Here is a 20,970-nt window from a genome sequence, read left to right on the forward strand (position 1 = left end):
CAGGTTGCCCAAGGAGGCAGTGGGTGCCCCATCCCTGCAGGCATTCAAGGCCAGGCTGGATGTGGCTCTGGGCAGCCTGGGCTGCTGGTTGGTGACCCTGCACACAGCAGGGGGTTGGAGCTGGATGAGCACTGTGGGCCTTTGCAACACAGGCCGTTTTATGATCCTATGTAAACTCACAGAGCCCCTCAGCTTCCAGGTACTTACACAGCCAGCAAGGGAGGACAGGGGGTCACATCCTTGGGCTGCACAGCTCCAGTAACCGCTTCTGATTTGTTAGTGCAGCTGCTGGGGGTCCCGCAGTGCAGGACTTATAGCAGAAATAAGGCCTGAATAAACTCACGAGTTTAAAAAACTATTTATTTAATGCAAACTTTTGGACTTGACAAATGTACAAATCTAAGAAGGCTCATGGAATGAACATTACTAACCCAGGGCGATGTCCTTGCAGCACTTGGTGTCCCTCACTCCAGCACATTGTAGGAAGGCTGCAGGAAGCGCCTGCTGCTGGGTTTGGGTGGTGCCATGATGCCCAGCCGTGCCCCGGCCCCACACAGTGCTGAGCTTTGTGCAGGAGCTGCAGCCCTGGAGCTGGGCGCCCTTCGTGTCCGCCTGTACCTGGCCCTGCCAAGGCAGGAGAGAAAGCAGTGTTACACACAGAGCAATGGGCTTCCCTTCCTTTCTCCTTTCCCTTTCTTTCCCTTCCCTTCCCCTTTCCCTTCCAGCAGTGTTTACACAGTTGCACTCTAGGTAGGGTTCTTTGGATGCCTGTATGTCTGCAGTGCAAATGAAGTGTAGCTGCTGCTGTGACATCTGCCCAGGGGTGAGCAGCAGCCTGAACCAGGGACACCGACCAACCTGACTCCCATTAATCCAATTAGAGTATCAACATTAAGTGACATTTCAGGGTCAACAGCATACAACTGACGTGTCAGTAGATGGGAAGGTGGAGAGGCTGTGAATAAAGCCTGCTGAGCTGGAGCTGCTCCTTCCTACAAATAAACCTGGACCCCTCCAAAGGGGGACAGCCAGCACAGAAGGAGCATCCCAGAAGAGCAGCAGTAGCAAGCAGCCGCCCTACGGAGAGTTGTGCCATCTCTGCTGCGAGTGTGACGTTAAAGCCATAAAAACCTGCTAGTTCCCAAACCCAGCGTGTGTTAGAGTTGGGTACAGCCCTCCAAGCAGGGCTCTCACAGTGTGTTCTGGAGCACACAGCTGCATAGCTCAGTGCTATTCTGAGCTCCTCCATGCCCTAAGATGCAAAATCGAGCAGGTATTTTTCATACAGACCCCACTAAGTCACCAGCTACGCTTCCTGCATGATCCCATCAGCTGTGTGAGCAGCGTGAATGTGCATAGATTTAAGAGCAGCAGTGCTACAGTTATGCTCCATGAGCAGATCAGCAGGATAAGGAACGAGAACTACATGCCTACAGAGGAGAACATGGTCAAGCCAATTAAGAAAAAACAAAGCTGAAGTTTGATTACAGTGCGATCGTGTAATCTAATTACAAGTGAAGAAGTGATTAGTATGAAAGCACTGAGAATGCAGCTCTAATTTGCCCTGCACACGGTGACTCCCAGCAGTGGGAAGGTGAACTGTGAAATCATGGCTGCTTACGGTGGCACTGGTGGTACTGAAAAGCCCCAAAGTGACATTTGATGGGCTTTAAGGCTCAGCACCTGACGACCCAACTGCACGTGTGCCCATACAATCACTAAGTAAATGTGCAGCTCTGGGATCATCACCACGTTACCCTGGGTGAAAAGTTCCATCTGATCACAGCCAACATACCCTTTGGAATGGAACTGCTGGCTGCCACCACTGCTCGTCTTTTTCCTCTTGGATACTCCGACGTTTGGCAGCCTTTTCCTCTTCCTCCTTTGGTTTGCATTGCCATTAAAGTAGCTCGAGGTCACGACGTCGTCTTCTGCTTCCTCCTCACTGCCAGGTGTGCCAGCGCTCCCCGGGGCCAGGTCCACACTCTGGCAGGCAGCATCTTCTGCAGACAGTCAATGAATCACAGCTAATGAAATGGAAAGGCTGCCTGGGCCAGCTGGGGCACATGAATCTGCCAACCCGTCCCTGCATTTCAAACCTCCTCACTCCACGTCCCTCCTGCTCAACTAGAGGCATTTCTTTCTTGGGCTGTTGTAAAGCAAAGGCAGCCAGAAGGCAGTTTGGGTTCAGCACACCATGATCTATATAAGAGATTATCCCTATTTTCACTAATGTGGCTTCTCGTCTCAATCACTATGGTTGCTCTGGAAAGAATTATGGGATATACCATAAATACTGCAGTCAAATACAGCACTTGTTTTTAAGAACAACTCTGGGAGATGCTGACAGGTGCAGGATCCTCAACCTCGAGGTCCTGGAGTCTCAGTGTAACTAATCTGTATTACACAAGTCCCAGCAACCAGAAGGAAAGGCGCAGAGCAACGCGTACGTTTTGTTTCCCAGCCTTTCAGATCTGTGCTGAATTTAACTGCTGAAAAGACAGCAGAGATCTTCCTACGCTCTGAAAAGGTGCAGCCGCTCCCTTTTGTAGTTACTGAACTCCAAGAAACAGCACATTGAGTTTAAAACAAGCTAACTTTTGAGTGGAACTTCTAATAGGTAAGGAACAAAGAGGATTAAATAGGAAAACGCACACTTAGGTGCAAGGAATACCTGGCGTTGTCCATTCGGAATATTTATCCATCACTTTAATGATTTCTGCACCATACTTCTCCAGTTTATCTTCTGTGACACCGTCGATCTGCAGCAAAACCTCCGCATCAGAAGACAAGGTTTCTGCAGTGGAACAAGGTACCAATCAGAGCCATCAACCCCACATTTTAAGATTGCCCACAGTAGAATATTCTGGAGGAAATTGGTTCTGGTTTTGTTTAGGAAATAAGCCTTTTTTTTTTCCCTGGTAGATTTACTTCCAGCTAATTCATACCAGAACTTGGCCAAAAGCTTCCTCTGAAAATGCCTCAAAATTTGCCCTGCAGCACAATGACATGGGTGGCTGCGATGCTGAACCACAGCTGTGGGGTACCTATGCTGCAGGTGCTGCTCCCAAGAGAGCACTGCCCAGCTGGGAGCTGTCAAACCCCCTCTCAGCTGCAGACCACACCATGAAGGGCACAGTGTGCTGCCTGCAGGGGTTCTAACCAACGAGGAGCTGCATTACCTGCTATTTTCTTTAGAGTCGAAGTACTGAAAATATTGAAGTAATGGACATCAAAGATCTTCCCAAGAGTCTTGCAGGTGTCCGTGAGCTCCCCAAAGCACTTTTTGACCATCTCTTCTCGCTGTGACATTTTTGTCACAGAAGCCCTTTGCTTTCTAATGGCGCTGGCATTTTCGGTTTCATGAAATTCCACCTGTTTAATAAAATAAAACATAAGCAAATTGCAGCAGGGAGGAGGTTACTGCAGAGCAGTCATTAGAATACAGATTAATGACAAAGAACAACGAAGGAAACCAAAAGTATTTTCTGATGGACCAAAAGAAAGCTGTTTACCCGCGACATGCTTTTCAAGTGATCTTTTCTTTTTTACAGTCCAGATGATAGGGCAGCCATTCTCAACCACTCATAAGCTTCTACAAAGAACAAAGCATACACACAGCGCAGGAAAGAAGTCCTGCACTCCCAGCACACAGCGAGCTTTAAACAGAGGGCACTAGGTCTGTCGCTGTGGGCTCTTCTCCTGTGCCAACACAGCACTAACAGGAGGCATTGCCCCAAGCAGTCCTGGGTCTGGTTCCATGACCTCCTTGCAAAAGAGCATTTTCTTTCAGAGAGCACCAATGGCTGGAAAAAATAGAGCAGAAAATGCAGGAGGAAGCAGTGCTGTTCCTTTCTCCCTCTCTCTCTTTTCACCTTAGCTAGCTCTTTCTGTATTGCTTATAGCCACAGAGTCACAGCTGGCTGAGGCTGGCAGGGACCTCTGGGCCCACCTGGCTCATGCCCCACTCCAGAAGGGACACCCAGAGCAGGGTGCTCAGGCGAGCACCTAGACAGCATCTGAAGATCTCCAAGCAGGAGACTGCAGCACCGCTCTGGGCCTCTGCCAGCGCACAGCAAGGAAGCACTTCCCAAGGATTAGATGTTCCCATGCTCCAGTTTGCACCGCTGCCTCTTGTCCTGGCACTGGGCACTGCTGAAAAGAGCCTGGCTCTGTCCTCTCTGCACCTCCCTTCAGGTATTTATGGACAGCGATAAGATCCACTCCCAGAATCAGGTGGAAGGAGGAGGAATAAAATCATTTAATCCTCCCCAGTCCTCTCAAACTCATATTCTGCCTCACTATGTTACTATTACAATCCTGGACTAGAAGCTGTGACTGTTAGATTTTGTTGCCTACCTCTGCTGAAATTCCTACACCTCTGTAGGTATGCAAACTACATCAGAATGATTCCAGGGTATATGCTGCACCAAACCTGTAGCACAATGCTCAAAACAATATGTAGGAGAACAAGAAATCTAATTCTCAAATACCTGCAGCAACCCATTCAGCACCGCCTGCGCCTTTTCTCCTAGAACTATGTAGGCCACAGCTTGGTCATTAGCTGTGATGTACAGGTCTTCATCCAGGATCTTGTCCAATACCAGCTTTCTGAACAGCCTTTCAACGTTGTGCCGTGAGTAGGCAGCGCCCTTCCCAAATATTCCAGACTGAATCTTCGCACTCTTTGATCCTGCACAACAGCAGTCACAGGGTTAGCCAGCAAGCAGAACACCTGCACACATGTTTACAAACACAATGAAGACTCCCAAGGGCTTCCCTCAGTCTGCCTGAACGCACACACAGCATGCAAGAACCAGAAAGTCTGAGCACCAGCAGTAGGTGAACGTTATCGCTATAGCAACCTGCAATAGATTAAAGCTCTCATCTCATCTATTTTCCATCATCCAACCACCCAGAGATTCCTGGGAAGAATAATATTGCCAAATATATCTTGCCTTAAACCACTGCTATTACAAAACCTAACGATACTCCAGGTTCCTGCACCAAGTCTACTTTGGTGCTGTTACTGGAGAAGCGGCACTTACCCAAGAAAATGTCCACCATCATATTCAATGTGTATCTTCCAGAGCCCGTGTTTCTATTCCCATTTATTCCCCCCGTTTGTCCACAGTGTTGCTGTACAAATCTTATAATGCTTTTCACTTCCTCTGTTACATTTCTTGATTTGTAGTCCTAGTGAAAGAGACTGAATTAGGAAATGACCTGGAGTGGTTCAATCCCAGTGCAAGTTGTTGCTGCCAACTTTGTCTGTTACATTTGAGCATTTTCCAGCACAACACTTAAAACTATGATTTTTACCTTCTTTCTACTGCAGTTATCACAGATAACTTCTGGGTGATCTTTACAGAAGTTTGGGTTAAAATCGGTCTCCCCAAAGTAGGCCAGAAGCTGAATCCTCCGGCAGTCGACGACGTTCTCGCAGTAGTGCACCATGCTGTACAGGTTGTTGAAGTGGGTCTGTCTCGTGTGACTGTTCCCATCCTTCTCCACTGAAATGGAATCAGTTCAGTTGTATTTGTTTTACCTACAGCTCCTTGTATACGTTATCAGATGAAACACAATATTCTTTCTTGCTTAAAAAAGACCAGGTCGTTTAGTACAGATTTTACCTCCCACCTCTTAAAGATCAAAAAAGAGAAAAATCTATAATAATAAATATGAAAAGGTGGACACATGTAAAGAAAAATGGCTCTGACTAAAACAACAAATGACCAAAAACTTCCATTACAGAAAGTTATTCAGGTAAACAGTGAAATGAAGCCGCAGTTCTCCCTCCTTTATTTACCATATGCGGCACTCTAAGAGAACAAAACAACTCGGCCTAACTGAGACAGAAACTAGTCAGTGGTTTCTTTGCTACTGTCCCAGTTCAGGTGCAAACACAAGAAGCTGCTTACTCAGTATGAGCCTCCTGAGCCTGGTGACATCGCTGTAGCTGTAGAAGAGCAGGCAGTGAGACATTTCACCATCCCGCCCAGCCCTGCCCGACTCCTGATAGTAGCCTTCTATGGACTTCGGAAGGGAAGCGTGGATAACGTAGCGGACATCAGGTTTATCTATTCCCATTCCAAAAGCAATCGTTGCACATATAACCTACAAAGGAAATGACACTGTTATTTAGCTATGAAAAGCATTCATGCTGCACTCAAAATAGACACGTTGTCAAGCTTCTGAAACCACACAAAGCGTAGAATATCAACTGGAATTCTGCAAGATGGGGACAAAATAGTACTGCAGATTGGAGAGTCTCAAAATGCAACTCAGCAAACACACCTTGAGCTGCTCCCGCAGCTTCACACAGCTCAGCTCCTTCCTCCCAGAGCACCACACGTTGGTGCAGAGCCACAACCTTTGATTTGTAACAAAAATGAGAAGAAGGCTGATGTTTGGCAGATCTGTTCTGACCTGATGTGGACTGCAGCTGGTCTGATGATATCGTTACACAACTGTCTTTTCTCTTACTAGGCCCAAAGTGATAAAAGTGCTCTAAATTCCACTCAGTTTTTTTTTTTCCTCCTCCCCATTTGCAATTCCGTTACCTGGCATCCTTCTTGATTAACCCACTTCTTCTGTACGAGATCTCTGTTGGAGTCAGTGAGGCCAGCATGATAGGCAAGTGCAGCAAGGCCTTCCTTCTGCAGAATGGCTGCTGTTGTGTCACATTCATGACGGGAAAGGCAATAAATTATCCCAGAGTCATCTGTGAACATAAAGAAGAGGTGCTAGAATAAAGCAAGTGAAAGGGAATACAGCTATAATAGTCCTACCTGCCAGACAAATACTGCCTTACACCTACCAACTCTTCCCTACACACGTAGCTACTTAATACAGTCATTTCGTGACTATCTGATGGTTCTGTTAGTTTCTCCCTATCCAATTCCTCACTTACAGGGGCGTATGTGCACACTCAGGGAATCGGGAAAATACTTCCTGCTCAATACTGTGCAAACTTCAGATTCAAAATATGCTATTAAAGAAGGACATGGATGGAGAGCCAGTCAGTAACATGCCAGCACAAGAGAAGTGACAAAGGGAGCATGCTGCAGTCAACTTCCAGCAGCAGGAGCTGCAGGACTCCAAAAAAGAGCCTAGAGAGACAAGACTCACTGATGGTATAATTAAGGGGAACCACAGATAAGCCGACAAACAGAATTAAACAGTGAAAACTGTATAGATGTTAGATGACACAGAGCACTTCCATAATCTCCTTTTTCATTTTAACTGGAACTCCTAACTGTAAACCTGATCCACGGCATCAACAATACAGTTCCGTCTCCTATTTGTTCTTCCTGTGAATGTATGAGTATCTTGAAAAAGGCAAGCATTGTTTTCCTAGCATCTTAAAGGCTCTTCCTGCCTTACAAAGTAGTTGCTAAAAAGGCACTTAGCATGCTGCAGTGCTCAGTACTCACGTGGATGGTATTTTTTAATCCACTCTAAGCAGTCCATTGCCACCTTCTTTGGCTTCTTGGGCAAGACATCATATTTCAAGTTATGCCTGTTGAAGCTCATTGTAAACCTAAAACAAAACATGTTATCAGTGCTTATCAGTTTTGTGTGTGCAGAACTGCTTTCAACAAGCAAGGCGTTAACTGGAATGTTATTTCCTTTTAAAGTTTCCCTAATCAAGTGAGTTTGGCAAGTATTCTATTGGTAATATTTCATGTTAAAGTTGCATTAAGCTCCATGCACACATTGCCATTCAATCAGATATAACCACTGGATGGGTCTCTAATACTTTCTGTGCTTTCCCAGGTTTTCCATTCAGATGCTCTGCAGCTCAGACTGTCCCAGGAAATTGCTGGACAACTTACACTTGTGGTTTCAGCATCTCGAGCTGATTCTGAATATCCTTCTGCACTCTTGGGTTAGCAGTGGCAGTGAGAGCCATCATAGGAACAGAGCGGAACTTCTTGCGGAGCATATTCAGCCGTTTGTAGTCTTTTCGAAAGTCGTGACCCCACTGGTTAAAAAGCAAAAGTTAAATACATCTAAGATGGTCCCACTAAGTTCTTTGCCATTCTGAAAGCCAAACCCAAGCCTTTACCTGGCTAACACAGTGAGCCTCATCAATGACAAAACGCGCCAGGAGTTTGCGGTCGTAGAGATTTTCCAGGGCTGACAGCAGCCGGTTGCTTGCACAAACCTGTGAGCAGCCAGCAGAGGCATTAGAAAGACAAGAAACAAAGCAAAGTGTCACCCATGAAAGGCTGCGGAAGCAACGGCTCTGCTGTAGAGTTCACCCCGATGGTACAGGCAAAGCCTGAAGGCACCAAGAGGATGGCAATCACCTTAATGCCAACTGACAGCGCAGCAGCTGATGCAGGATTGCCTTAAGGTTCAAGGACCAGCTACACAGAGGTCCTACAACCTGATTAAGTTTAAAATGACTTCTATCATAAGAGGCAAGGAAGGAAAAGCTGAAGGAAAAAAACACCATTAAGCACATTAAATCTTCCCCTCTTACAATGCTCTTCCAGCACCACCTCATTTCTAAAGGCATGACATAATTAACACGAGATGGTCTTCTGACAGTCGCCCATTACCTTGGCAGTTCCGTGTTTCTACCCTGCAGTACTCAAGATTCCGGTAGCCACCTGACAGCAATTAGCCACAAACTGGTGGTATTGTGCATTGAAGAAGATGTGCGTGGAGTTTTTCTTTAAGAATTTAAATTCTGCAGGTACTACACTGTACACAGTGTACACAGGTACAAACTCCTATCAAATTACCTGATTTGTTTCACATTTGTGTTTGTTTTGTTTGTTTGCTGCTAGAAGCCCCCTCTAAGTTCAGTGTTTCCCCTTTGACTCTTTATAGCAATCCTCCTGTTATTGCCTCCATGACTGTACAGTTCAATCAAATACAAACCTTCTCAGGGGTAACATACAGCAGCTTTATTATAGGATCCTTTTTGGACAGCTGCATATATATTTTTGAAGCATCAGTATCTGTTATATCACCAGTCAGGTACGTTGCAGCAATCTGTAACAAATAGATATGAATGTTCAGTTTAGCACACATGAAAACAGCACTGACAGTCATCACAGATAGCATGTAAATCCCCACTGTTCTTGACCACATCTCCAACCAGAAACACACAAGCATTAGTAAACAGAGTGCTTAGGCTGCCAATGTATTCTAGTTCGCCTCATGCAGACTTTCCTAGACAACCTTTTACAGCTGCCAGCCAATGAATTATTGTAGTTTCTATCTGAGACATACGAGATTCACCACATTCCAGATTTCCGGTACACTGATCTGCACTGTGACTGAATGAAATAAAGCTGTCTGAACTTACATCTAAAGTTTTCAGCTTCTGAACTTGGTCTATTATCAGCGACCTCAGGGGAGAAATGACAATGGTGACCCCAGCAGAGACACACGCTGGTAACTGGTAGCACAGACTTTTACCACCACCTGTAAGAGTGAGACAGAATGCAACAGATACCAGATAAAAGGAGGAAAGGGGGGCAGGGCAGAGGAGGAACAGAAGCGGGAGCTCTTATTCTCATTTTGTAGCACCCTCAGAAACAAACTTTGGTACCAGACCGCTGCAGGCCGTAGCTGCACAGTGTTTGTAGATACACACCAGTGGGCATTAAGATGAAACAGTCCTCTCCCAGAAGAGCAGCATTGATGGCCTCCAGCTGATTTGTCCGGAAGGAGTGCAAACCAAACTTCCTGTGAAATACTTTCAACATTTCTTCAGAATGGGAAAATTTCATCCCCCTGAAACGTTGGTGCGCAGGGTTATGAGCCAGTGGCTCTAACAGACAAAGAAAACGCAGTTAAGTTACAATTCCAAGTTGCACCACATTTCTTATAACATAAAATGTTGGTGCCACAGATTGCTTAACTACCGCTTCAACCCATCAAACCTTCACAGCTCCTACCGTGAGTTGCTGTACACAAATAAATGAAAATGCACATGACTGGAATTTAAAACCACCACCAGAATGGAACTGCTTTACACTGCCAAACTGCATCTCCGCCACAGAAAACCTGCTTGTGTTCTCCCTGCCTGTGACTAGCACTAGTTACAAGCCTGCAGTCAGAGCACCTCTCACCATGGTTATACCTTCAAAAACAACTCCTCAAGTACACACACAGCAGGGCAAAAGCCTGTGTCATTTAATACTTCCCTGCTTTCACCACTCCCTTCTTGCAAGAATCAGCAACATTGACCTACATCTGAGCACTGAGGGGCTTTGTTTGCTTCAACAAGTGACCAAATTTGAATATTTTGTATAAGCAGCTAAAACTATTGCATGGCTTTGAATTAACAACTGCAGAGTCATCATTTAATTAGAACACAGGAACATTCCAGTTTCCAATTTTAGCAGCTCCATCTCCCCGGCAGTCTGCAACCTGCATGGCAAATGAGTATTCAAGTCTGCCACCACTTTGGGGAGGGGGAAAAAAAGACAAGATTCTACAATGATGTCTTTGCAAAGAGAAACCAAAAGAAATTTCCATGCAGACAACAGGCACTGGTTTCATCTGCAGGTAAGTTACCTGGGCTTAGACTTGAGAAGAAATACAAACTAACGAAAAAGGGGAAGACAACAATCTGTATTAGCACAATTCACCTGAGCTGCTCTTTGCTGCGATCCCACAGCCTGACTTTGGAGCAGTGGGATGTGGGCCTGGAGCGGAGCCAGCGGCTGCAGCGAACAGCCTGCAGCGCAGAGAGGCAGAGCCCTCCCTCAGCGGCTGCAACTGGGGAGCAGGTGGTGCTTCAGGTGCCACAGCATCGTCCCAGCCCTCATCAAAATCATCAATATCAAAGTCATCAAGGTTGAAGTCTGTATCGTTCACATCTGAGCAGCCCGATGCAGGAGCACCAGCGGGGCTTGTGTGCTGGGTTTTCAGAGCAGAGCTTGCAGTGGGCCTCTCAGGCACATGCCAGTTCCCACTGTCTCTCCCCGCAGGCTTTTCACACCAGCTGCCAGTGAATGACACCTCTGAGGGACGGCTGAGAGAGGTGCTGCCTTTGCCAACCACCCTGGAGGAAGAAAGTGCTGCAGCTTCTAGGCAGATAACCTCCTGATCAGCTTCCTTCAAAGCATAAGAAGTATCCAAGTTATCAAGCGTTTGATTCCTTACTGTAGAAAAACTGCTTGAATTAACAGTCCTGGAAAGCACAGATGGAAGGTTTGTGGATTTCGGTGTGTTGACAGCAGAAGTGACACCCCGACCAGGGCCGGAACACAGAGGTGTGCCAGGACGTGAGGAAGGATCTTGCTGTACACATGCCTTCCAATTGCCAGGACCGTTCACGCTATTTGTCTTCAAAGCAACAGAATCAGCTAACAATTTTCTCCTGGAAGAGGCAGCGAGGGAAGAAAGAAGGAAAACAAATAGTTAAGCGACAAGTAATGGATTACCACCTCCCACAACATGCAGAATTGTTTTCACCTCTTTGTTCCTATCCAAAACATTAACGAGTGGTGGTCGCGTGGTATTTTGAATCCAATTTGGATATTCCATGATACTATCTTTAAAAATATTTCCAACAAATTTAGGGAAAAGAGACCAACACCAGGACTCGGCTGAACACAATCACAAAACTACTGCACCTTCAGTGCAGATATTAAAACAAAGGGACTCTTAACAGGGCTTAACAGGGAAGAACTGATGCACGCGTCGCTCCACATCATCTTTACGGTGTAATGGAGACACCTACAGGCCTGATACTGCTTCATGCAGAACATGGCAATAGGAAAATAAGAAATAATACTTATTAAACCGTACCGGAGCTCTCTGTGCTGAAGTAGCTCTTTTGCACATGAGACAGACGTAAGCTCATGAAGTGGAATGGCATCCACCAGCTTACAAATATCTTCCATGACGCTGTAGAGTCGCTGTTCCATACGCAAGCCTTTATCTGGAAGATGGAGCACATTTCAGCATAGAGTAACCTTAATTCTCATTGGAACACAGGGACAAAATGATCTCAGCTTCTCAAAAGACAGAATGCGTTGAGATACAGAAGTCTTACACCGTGCAAAACACCCAAGAAGCTGCAACCCATCCCCACAGTTTAATGCATAACAATGAAGTCATTTCAGGTACCTGCATGCTCTGCACTCGAGTCCTGCACGGCAGCAGGCTGCTTCGGTGCCATCCGCTCAGGCTCAGACTCCGTGCCATGAACTGCTGATCTTCCATCAGAAGGAGACTCTTTGAAAATATCACTAATAATAAGATAAAAGCAATTCAAATACAGAAATGCACTGGATCAACAGATAACAATAAGAGAAAATGCCTTCAGGAATGAGAGCATTAAGGATGCAGACAAAAGGGAAGCTTCTCAAAACCCACCTAACGTCTAAGTAGCCAAACAGTTTGTTCCCACTCTGTGCACCAATTTTCTCTGAAGCAGAAGCCAGGCTTCTTATGGACAATGTTTAAGGTATCCCACAAGACTCCGGGAGCAGCTGCTGGCTGCTAACTGGCCAAGCCAAAAGCCGCCAAAGCCAACTCTAATGGCGACTTGTTAACAAGCAAGATGTTCACATCTTTTTTTGGTGGTTTTTAAAATCACCTTATTTAACCTTTAACATCCTTTCAGACAGTTCTATCAAGTAGCTGTTTTACCTAACGCTTCTTACAGACGGTGAGAAGGAAGGCAGCTCTTCCTCTGGAGAGGGTGGAACTACATCCAAGTAATCATCCTCCTCGAGTTCAATGTCTGCCAGCAGCTCATTGCCAACATCTCCCAGTTCCAGCCGGCCGCTCTTCTCACCATTACTCAGCTTCTGGCTTCCATCACTTGCACCATTCGTAGCTGAAAGAGAATTGCATTAAGATTGCTGAGTAACATTCTGAGTAACTCATTCTGATATAAACAAAAACACAACTGAATAGAGGAAAAAACTACTTGCCAGATTTCAAAACAATAGTTTAATACAGTTGCTGATCTCTGACAAATACTTTCTGTTCCTCTTTTCTTCCCCATTAAAAACAAACAAACAAACAACCCACCAGCTTTTGCAGCTTCCCTACAAGAAGAGAAAGCAAAAGCTTAAGACTGCACAGTCTGGCAGGGGATTATTTCTGTTTGCTTTGAAAGAACTGACACAGATCTCTTCTTCTGCTTTAATATTTCTCAGCATTACTGTTAGGTGTAAGTTGATTTTAGAGCTCTTTTCTATCAATAACAGAACTGTTTGGTTGTGTTGGTTTTGGTTTGTTTTTTCCCCTGCAATAACTCTGCACACTGCTGCTCATCTCTAGGATGCCACATGGGAAGTCCTGCACATCCAGCAGTGCCACACTACCAGCTGCAGACAAAGATCTCTGTTATTTACAACATTGTACTTTCTCAAACCACGGTTACTGAAACAAAACCCACATACCAAAGTGCGCTGTCAGATACCAGGGTGCAGCACACTGAGCTCACAGAGTGCAAGGCAGATTCTACATTCAGTGATCCAGTTAGGCTGCAGCAATCGGCTGAGGTTCAACAAGACCAAGTGCCAGCTCCTGCACTTTGGTCACAACAACCCCATATAACACTACAGGCTTGGAGAAGAGTGGCTGGAAAGCTGTGCTGAAGAAAAGGATCTGAGGGTGTTACTCATCAACAGCAGTGTGCCCAGGAGACAAAAAGGCCAACTGTGTCCTGGTTCGTATCAGCAACAGTGCAGCCAGCAGGAAGACAACCCCCCCTGCACTCAGCTCTGCTGAGGATGCACCTTGAGAGCTGCATTCAGGTTGGGTAACCACACTGTTAATGGGCATGAGCTGGGGTTGGACTTGGTGATGAGAAGTCAACTTCAATGATTGTATGAGTCCACGATTTCTCAACAAGGCAGATTTCCAGGGCTGCTGTACAAACCCTCACCTGCATGAGCCTCTTTCATCCCATTGTCTGGAAGCGCAGCAGCAGCAGTGGGGGCTCCGGCATCACCCAGACAGATGAGGGAGCCCTGTGAGGAGCCCTGTGAGGAGCCCTGTGATGATCCCTGTGATGATCCCACCTCGGCCCCGTGCTCCTGGGCCCCCACATCACCCCGTGCCCTGCTGACACACGGCCCAGGCCCCTGAGGAGCCCTCGTGTCCTTGGGGGACGGCGCCGCCGGCCTGGAGAACTTCTTCTCGAAGCCCGACAGGTCGAAGTCGTCCATGTCGTCCCACTCATCGCCCGTGGCGGCGGCGGGGCCCGACGACGGCAAAGACACGGGCAGGGGGCGGGGCGGGGCGGCGGGCTCGGAGCTGCCAACGGGGCCGGGCGGAACCACGCGTTGATCCTTGGGCCTGGACATGGAGCCGGGGCTCAGAGACGTGTTCACGTCCTTGTCGCGCAGCGCGGCCGGGCCGGGCGTCCTGCGGAACGTGAAGGACCTGAAACAGCGGGAAGGGACGGGACGGGACGGGTCAGCACCGGCAGCACCGGCAACACACACACAGTGGTACACAGACACACACACAGACATACACATACACACACACACACACACACACACACACTCGGCGCTACTCACACGGGCCGGCTGCGCGCGGGCGGCGCTTTGCTGAGGGCGCCGCGGGCCGAGTGCAACCGCAGCTGCTCCCGCAGGTTGTTCTGCGGCACCGCCGCCATCACGGCCGCTCGGTTCGGCTCGGTTCGGCTCGGTTCCGTCCCGCTCTCACCGGCCCCGCCCGCCGCTCCCCCCGCGCCCACTTCGCATTCGGCGCCAACCCGCCTCCCGCGCCGCCATTGGGAGGAACAGCTGAGGCGGAAGTGACGACACGGCGCTTCCGTTTCCGTGTGGAGGGCGCCCCCTGCGGGCGGGGCCGTGCCGCCACAAGATGGCGGATACCGCTGCCATCGTCACACACACACATCCATCATCACACACACACATCCATCATCACACACACACACACTGCGCCGCTCGGCGGAGCCTGCAAGGGGAGCGGCAGCGCGGCACTGCACAGCGAGTGAACGTCAGCCGGGGAACGGGACAGGGCGGCTTTATTCTGCTCTGTGAGGCCCCGTTGCAGCACTGGGCCGCTATACCTGAAAGGCCCAATTTGTTTTTATTACGAAATGCTACAAAGGCGAAATGAAGGCAGGTAAAATCACAACGCGGATCTTCCTCTAGAGAAACGAACAACTGCGTGCAGAGACATTCAGAGGGCACAGCAGTGCGTGTGGTGGTTGGACACAGTCTGTGGGGCAGGACAGGCCGGTCTATGGAGCAGGGCTGTGGTAACGGGGAGCAGCCCCGAGAATCACTGCGATCCGATGGATCCTCCTGCGCATCAGGAACGGCAGCACTTCTTCCTTCTCCCCACCTTCATTTCAGTATTTATTCCATGTAGCATCAGTCGTTCTCCCTCCTCTGCCCGCTCTCACACCAGAGGCACTGGGTAAGATGCACAAGCAGCCAGACCGCACATGTTCTTGCCCCGTTCAATGAGGAAGTACCTAAAAGGAGAAATGAGCGCTATGAGCGAGCTTCCCTTGCTCCTCCCCCTGCAGGCTGCAGGCGTGATGCCCATGTGTGTCACTGCTGTTGATGTGTGTCACTGCTGTTGATGTGTGTCACTGCTGTCCTGTGAGCTCCTTTCCCATGCTGCTGCAAGGGGCAAATAGATGTCACTGAGCTGCTGGCTCCAATGGGCCACAAGAGAAAGCTGCCCCCTGCCTTCCAAGCCAGAAGCTGAGGACAATTTCCCTCACAGCTGGAAATACAGCACAGGGCTGAGTGACAGCTCGCAGCACAAGCAGTGCTCTGGCTGTGTACTGACTGCAGGGGCACCACACTGCTGTGTAGCTCCCACCAGCAGCTCTGCCACCCCTGGAGCCGTCCTGGAAGCTGATGTGGCACAAGCAGCATCTCCAGAGTGGCTTTTAGTACCAGGTCTCCTTCATAGCCAAGGCTCAGCTGCTTTACCTGCCCTCCACCAACTATGACACAGCTGTGAAATTTCAGCTCTGGGGAGACCTGGAGGCTGGTGGGAGCCCACATCCACAGTGTTCTTTTACCAGATAGTGGGAAGGGTCCAGCAGAATTAGGATTTCCTTACCCATCCATGCCCCACAGAGAGCCCCAAGAGTTCTTAACAATCCAGTACGGAAGCCCATCCTCTTCTCCATATCCAACAGCCAGGACAGCGTGGTTCACTTTGTCAGGAGTGTGCTCACATCGTGGGCTGCAAAAGGAAAGCAATGCAGATGAAAAACTAGCCTATAATTAATCGTGGATTAGCCAGCCTTTGTGACTGCACTCCAACTGCAAAAAGAATCAATGGATACTTTGAACTTCCAATTACAGAGAGTAGGCAGGAGTGAAAAGGAGATGCAGCTCGACTTTCTCACTCAGCTGCACAGCAAGTCCAGGTGTTGGCTGTGTGGGCTGAGCACCTGGTCTGGCCTTTTGCTCTGAGCTAACAACAACACTGTCACACAAGACCGAGCCGCAGTGAACAAAATAAACAAAGGAATGTTTCCAGTGAAAAACAGTTATTGTTGCACTCAGGAATGGTTTCTTCTGCCCGGAGTTCAGGGGCGCTCTTTTACGTGTTGCACAAGCAATAGCAGTTTCCTCAATCCAACTTCACGTTTCCCTTAGTTTTCCAGCTTTCATATTGCACTTGATGAAAACTGCAGCCCTGATACCAAGTACGACAATGGAAGATACAAGCTCCCACCTCCAGAAATGCTTTTTTCACACATTTTCAAGTTGCAGATCAACAGCCACCACTACAGGTTTACGTTAACCTGTTAATAGCTGGTCTGTGGAATACGGGCTGAAACGGCTGGCACACCATTTACTGGAGGTTGGACCGTCTCCCTGCTTTCATACTCTCCACCTGCCTGTTGCCAGCAGATAACACTGAGATCACTGTTTATTGCAGCAGCAAAGCCACTTGAATTCTCAGTGCTGCCTGCTCTCCCCCTTGCAGCTCCCTGGGGCAGATCACTCATGCTCAAACTCTTAGTTTAATTTTCCTGCAGTTCTACAAAACTGAGCATCCATTACTCTGAAGTATTTTTCTAGTTCTCTCCAAACGTGCATTTTTTCCCTCTTGATAGAAATCTCTTCCATCTCCGTTAGCTTCTACAATCTTCCTGAAGTTTACTAAACTGCTTTTAAGTGGCATTTTGCCTGCACTGTAGATGTAACATGATGCTCAAGCCCTACTCCTACCAGGCCACTTCATCTCTAACTGTTCTTCCATCTCTGCTGTGTCTCTGGGACAAGTCCCCCTGCCCAGCTGCATCCCACAAACTCTGCCCCTGGCTGAGCTCAGTTCCGAATGCAGCCCTGTCCTGAGCTGGGCTAGCAAGCACATTGCTGCCTCTTCCTTGTGCTGCTCTTTCATCCCTTTGTTAAATCAGCATTTCAAGGTTCAATGTGCTCATATTTTCTATGTAAAAGGAAATGCAAGAACACAGTCTGGTTCCCATGTCCAACAGGAGAGAAGGAGAAATGGAGACATGGAGACATGAAGACATGGAGACATGGAGACATGGAGTCATGGAGACATGATTCCAGCCCTATACTTTCCCCTCACGTCCCAGGCTCTGGAATACTCACTTGGAATAGACTCCTTTCCTGTAGTGCATGAAGTCACTCGTCACCTCAAACGCAAAGCTCACCGGGTTGTGCTTCCCCACAGCTTCCACCATTCCGGCCTCATCGTACTGCAAGGAGAGCATCCTGGGGTCACTGATCCCCATTACACCCAGCTGCGGTGATGCACCAGAGCAGCAGTCACAGCACAGTGGGATGGCTAATCCTGCTTGCAGACCGGGACATGTGGGCATTGAAATACAAGAACCAGGAATTTCTGATGGTCTGGAGGTGCACCTTCTGTGAAAGCAAAGGCCCTAATACCTGTGCTTTGGATACAGCACTCCGTGGGTGCTGCCTTCAGAGGGCAGCAGGACTTACAGTGGACAGGACCAATCCCTGGGGCACCCAGAGCTGCCCACATGCTCTGCAGGTGCTGGAGCTCTATGCAGCCCCGCTGCAGGACGGTGCTCACAGACACCCGTGAGCCAGGGCCATGCTCAGCTGGACCCTCCCACTAAGCTGGCAGAGCACACGAGTGGGCAGTGCACATCAAGGACCCACCTGCGTGATGTTGATGACATCCTTGACAAATGCAATGGCCTTGTCTGGCTGGAACTTGCAGGTGCCGTTCTGTGCAGACAGAGGGGGAGCAGTGTTGTCAGAGCCCACCCCGTGCCTGGCCCTGCTGCTGGCACTGCAGCCACGCTGCCTGGGGTACCTGTGCCCGGTACGGGTACGTGTCCTCACCCATCAGCCCCTTGTTGTACAGGATGTACTCGAAGGCCTGGCTCGGCAGCCCCCTGCAAACAAGACAGCTGGAATGCAGACTGACCCGCACAGCAATGCTGCAGCTTCTGCAGAGCCGACCCACTGAGCTCCATGGAGCAGGAGCACGGGGCTGGGAGTTTGGGTCTCCCAGGCACAACCTCTGCTCTGCCCCCCGTCTGGGGCTCCTGGCGCGGTCCCACCATGCACCCACATGAACACAGCAAAACCTTGTGATCTTAGAGAGCTTTTCCAACCTTAACAGCTCCATGATTTCAAGAGCAGCTTTGCTCAGCTCTCTGAGCATTCCCTGGGACCACTTGTGTCACAGCAATTTCACAATGCTCGGATTTCACAATGCTTCTTGAGCCACGCCAGCAGCAATCACCAGAGGGGAAGCAGGTTTCTGTGGGCCACTTAAGGGTCCCCAGGACACGTGTGACCCACGTGCAGCACATTGCACAGAACCCCCCCTGCTCTCCCTGGGTGCATTTGAGCCTGACTAAACACACTGCAACTGCAGTACCAAGAGATACCGCTACAAAAGGTGAGTATCAAAAGAAATGAAAATCATAAAGGGGAACAGAAGTTGGGAAATGCTGGAGACTGAGTGAGTCATTCTGACCTCCAGAGGGAGCAAAATTAAGATGACAAACAAACCAAAGCCCAAAGTTATTTCCCCTGAACATCTCAGCCCAGGAGAAACAAAACACGTCCCAAGGGCTGGGCGCATCTCAGCACCCAAGGGAGGCAGCACAGCCCACACCACAGGATGCTCACTGCTGCTCTGCACTGCTTCACCTCACTTACCCGCTGCAGCCGTGGTTGTTGAACGCCTGAGCACAGTCCACCAGTTGCTGCTCCGCCTGCAGACGAGGTTTGGAGTCAGCACATACATAGCAGCAGTTCAGAGCAAGGGATGCAGAGCACAGCACACAGATGCTGCCCAGCGCTGCTCCCACCCTGCAGCTACCCGGGATCTCCCTCCTGGAGGAAGCCCGTCTGCTCCCGGCAGCAGAGGAGCGGCCCCACCACGGGGCTGTCGGTCCGTCCGCTGCCGCTCAGCCGTTGCCTTGCCCGCAGCTCTTCCAAAGGTCAGACGTGTTTGCTCACACCCAGCCCTCAGATAAGCCCTACAGGGGGGCGCTGCCTTTCTGGTTCTTCCAGAAGAACAAACGCCGCGGGGGTTTAACAGCCATCACGAGGTGCTGCTTTCGGGAAACTATTCGGCTACAGAGGACCTTCAGCCCACACCCCCAGTCCCGTCCTGCCCCAAAGATGACCGTGCTCAGCCCTGGGTGCAGTGGGGCACTCGGGCTGCATTTGGGACGGCGATGGGCACATCCCGGGCACAGCGCACTCCCGGCCCCGCAGCCCCATCACTGATACCCAGCGAAGGGCCGTTGTTTCCTACCAGAGAGAGCAGCTTTCCGGTGGCGATGGCGATGGCCGACTCCAGGCACCCGGTGGTGGAGAAGGTCCAGCAGCTCCCGCAGGGTCCCTGCGTTAGAACCAGACGGGAGCTGTCCCGCAGCACGGAGCCCCGCAGCCCCGCACATCCCGGCCCCTGGGGCGCTCCGCAGTGCCCGCCCCGTCCCCATCGCTCACCTGGTTCTTCACCGGCGTCACGAAATTCCCCTTCTTCCTCCAGTCCACGGTGTCCGGGCACGGCCCGTCGCTTCGCAGGAAGTTCCCTTTGGTGGCCGAGCAGTTCTGTGGGCGAGTCGGGGGGCTGCAGTTCTGCAGCAGGGATGGGGGCACCCGGCTCACAGAGCGCCCCACGCCCCCCGGGACCCACCTGGGGCTCACTCCATAGGTACAGCTTCTTGAACTCGGCGAAAGTCATGTCAGAAAACTGGTTCAGAGCCACTAAAAAGCCCCCAGAAAAGGAGCGAAAGAGGATGCTTGGTTCACTGGAGGCCGAGGCCGAAACGAAAGCAGAAGGAAGGAGGGGGGAGAAGGAGGGAGGAGAAGGGGGTTGGCGGGGGGCAGAACCGCCGTCCGTACTCTGGAACGAGCTGTTCCCGGCGTTGTGCTCCTCGATGCGCCGTTTGTTGCCCGCGAAGACCCGCAGCCGCCGCTCGTATTCGCCCAGCCCGTAGCGCCGCCCGTGCTGCGGGGGGAGGATTTAGCGGGGGGAGGGGGTGGGGAGTCAGCCCGAGCCTGGCTCTGCCCGCACACCCGGCCCCGCAGCCCCCCAGGGATCCCCGGGCGTTACCTGCAGCATCCAGGCCTTGAAGAGCTGCTCCTCTGCGGGGACAGCGCGCGGCGTCAGCGGATCTCCCGGCTCCGCACGGCTCGGGTAGAGCCGCGACCTGCACAGCCGTGCCCAGCCGTGCCCGGCCCCCCCCGCGCCCACTTACCTTCAGCGCTCACCTCCGAGGAGGCGGCGGGCGCCAGGAGCGCGGCCCCGGCCAGCAGCAGGAGCCAGGCCATGCCGTGCCGAGCCGTGCCGAGCCGTGCCGTGCCGTGCCGTGCCGGGCTGAGCTGAGCTGCCCCGGGGCGGGACGGGACGGGACAACTCCTCCCCGGGGCGGGCGGACGCGCAGCGCCGCATGTACCGCCCGCAGCCTGACACGGGAACCCCACGGGAACACCACGGGAACCCCACGGACACGAACATCCGCCCCTCCCGCCCCCACCCCGGGCCACTGTGCGCCCTCGG

General features: G+C 50.3%; 2 protein-coding genes across 2 annotated transcripts; both read right to left on the minus strand.

The window, feature by feature from the left end:
- Positions 1-342: 342 nt before the first annotated feature.
- BLM (BLM RecQ like helicase) lies at positions 343-14,732 on the minus strand. The gene is made up of 21 exons (XM_015873386.2): positions 14,517-14,732; positions 13,877-14,376; positions 12,628-12,817; positions 12,103-12,224; positions 11,782-11,914; positions 10,617-11,350; positions 9,617-9,793; positions 9,326-9,444; positions 8,896-9,009; positions 8,072-8,170; positions 7,839-7,987; positions 7,437-7,543; positions 6,564-6,724; positions 5,922-6,117; positions 5,323-5,513; positions 5,049-5,196; positions 4,494-4,693; positions 3,183-3,375; positions 2,675-2,797; positions 1,796-2,003; positions 343-624 (listed from the first exon to the last, which is right to left on the minus strand). Exons 1-21 carry the CDS (start codon positions 14,612-14,614, stop codon positions 465-467), a joined length of 4,122 nt encoding a protein of 1,373 aa, XP_015728872.1. The 5' UTR covers positions 14,615-14,732; the 3' UTR covers positions 343-464.
- A 240-nt stretch (positions 14,733-14,972) lies between these two features.
- On the minus strand, positions 14,973-20,801 carry CTSH (cathepsin H). Its single transcript, XM_015873394.2, has 12 exons — positions 20,669-20,801; positions 20,524-20,555; positions 20,313-20,418; positions 20,104-20,174; positions 19,914-20,018; positions 19,720-19,806; positions 19,116-19,171; positions 18,259-18,340; positions 18,102-18,170; positions 17,562-17,668; positions 16,048-16,173; positions 14,973-15,445 (listed from the first exon to the last, which is right to left on the minus strand). The coding sequence occupies exons 1-12, from the start codon at positions 20,739-20,741 to the stop codon at positions 15,370-15,372; spliced, it is 990 nt and encodes a 329-aa protein (XP_015728880.1). The 5' UTR covers positions 20,742-20,801; the 3' UTR covers positions 14,973-15,369.
- Between the last annotated feature and the right edge of the window lie 169 nt (positions 20,802-20,970).

This window comes from Coturnix japonica, chromosome 10 (assembly GCF_001577835.2).
Source record: "Coturnix japonica isolate 7356 chromosome 10, Coturnix japonica 2.1, whole genome shotgun sequence".
Taxonomy (NCBI): Eukaryota; Metazoa; Chordata; class Aves; order Galliformes; family Phasianidae; genus Coturnix; species Coturnix japonica.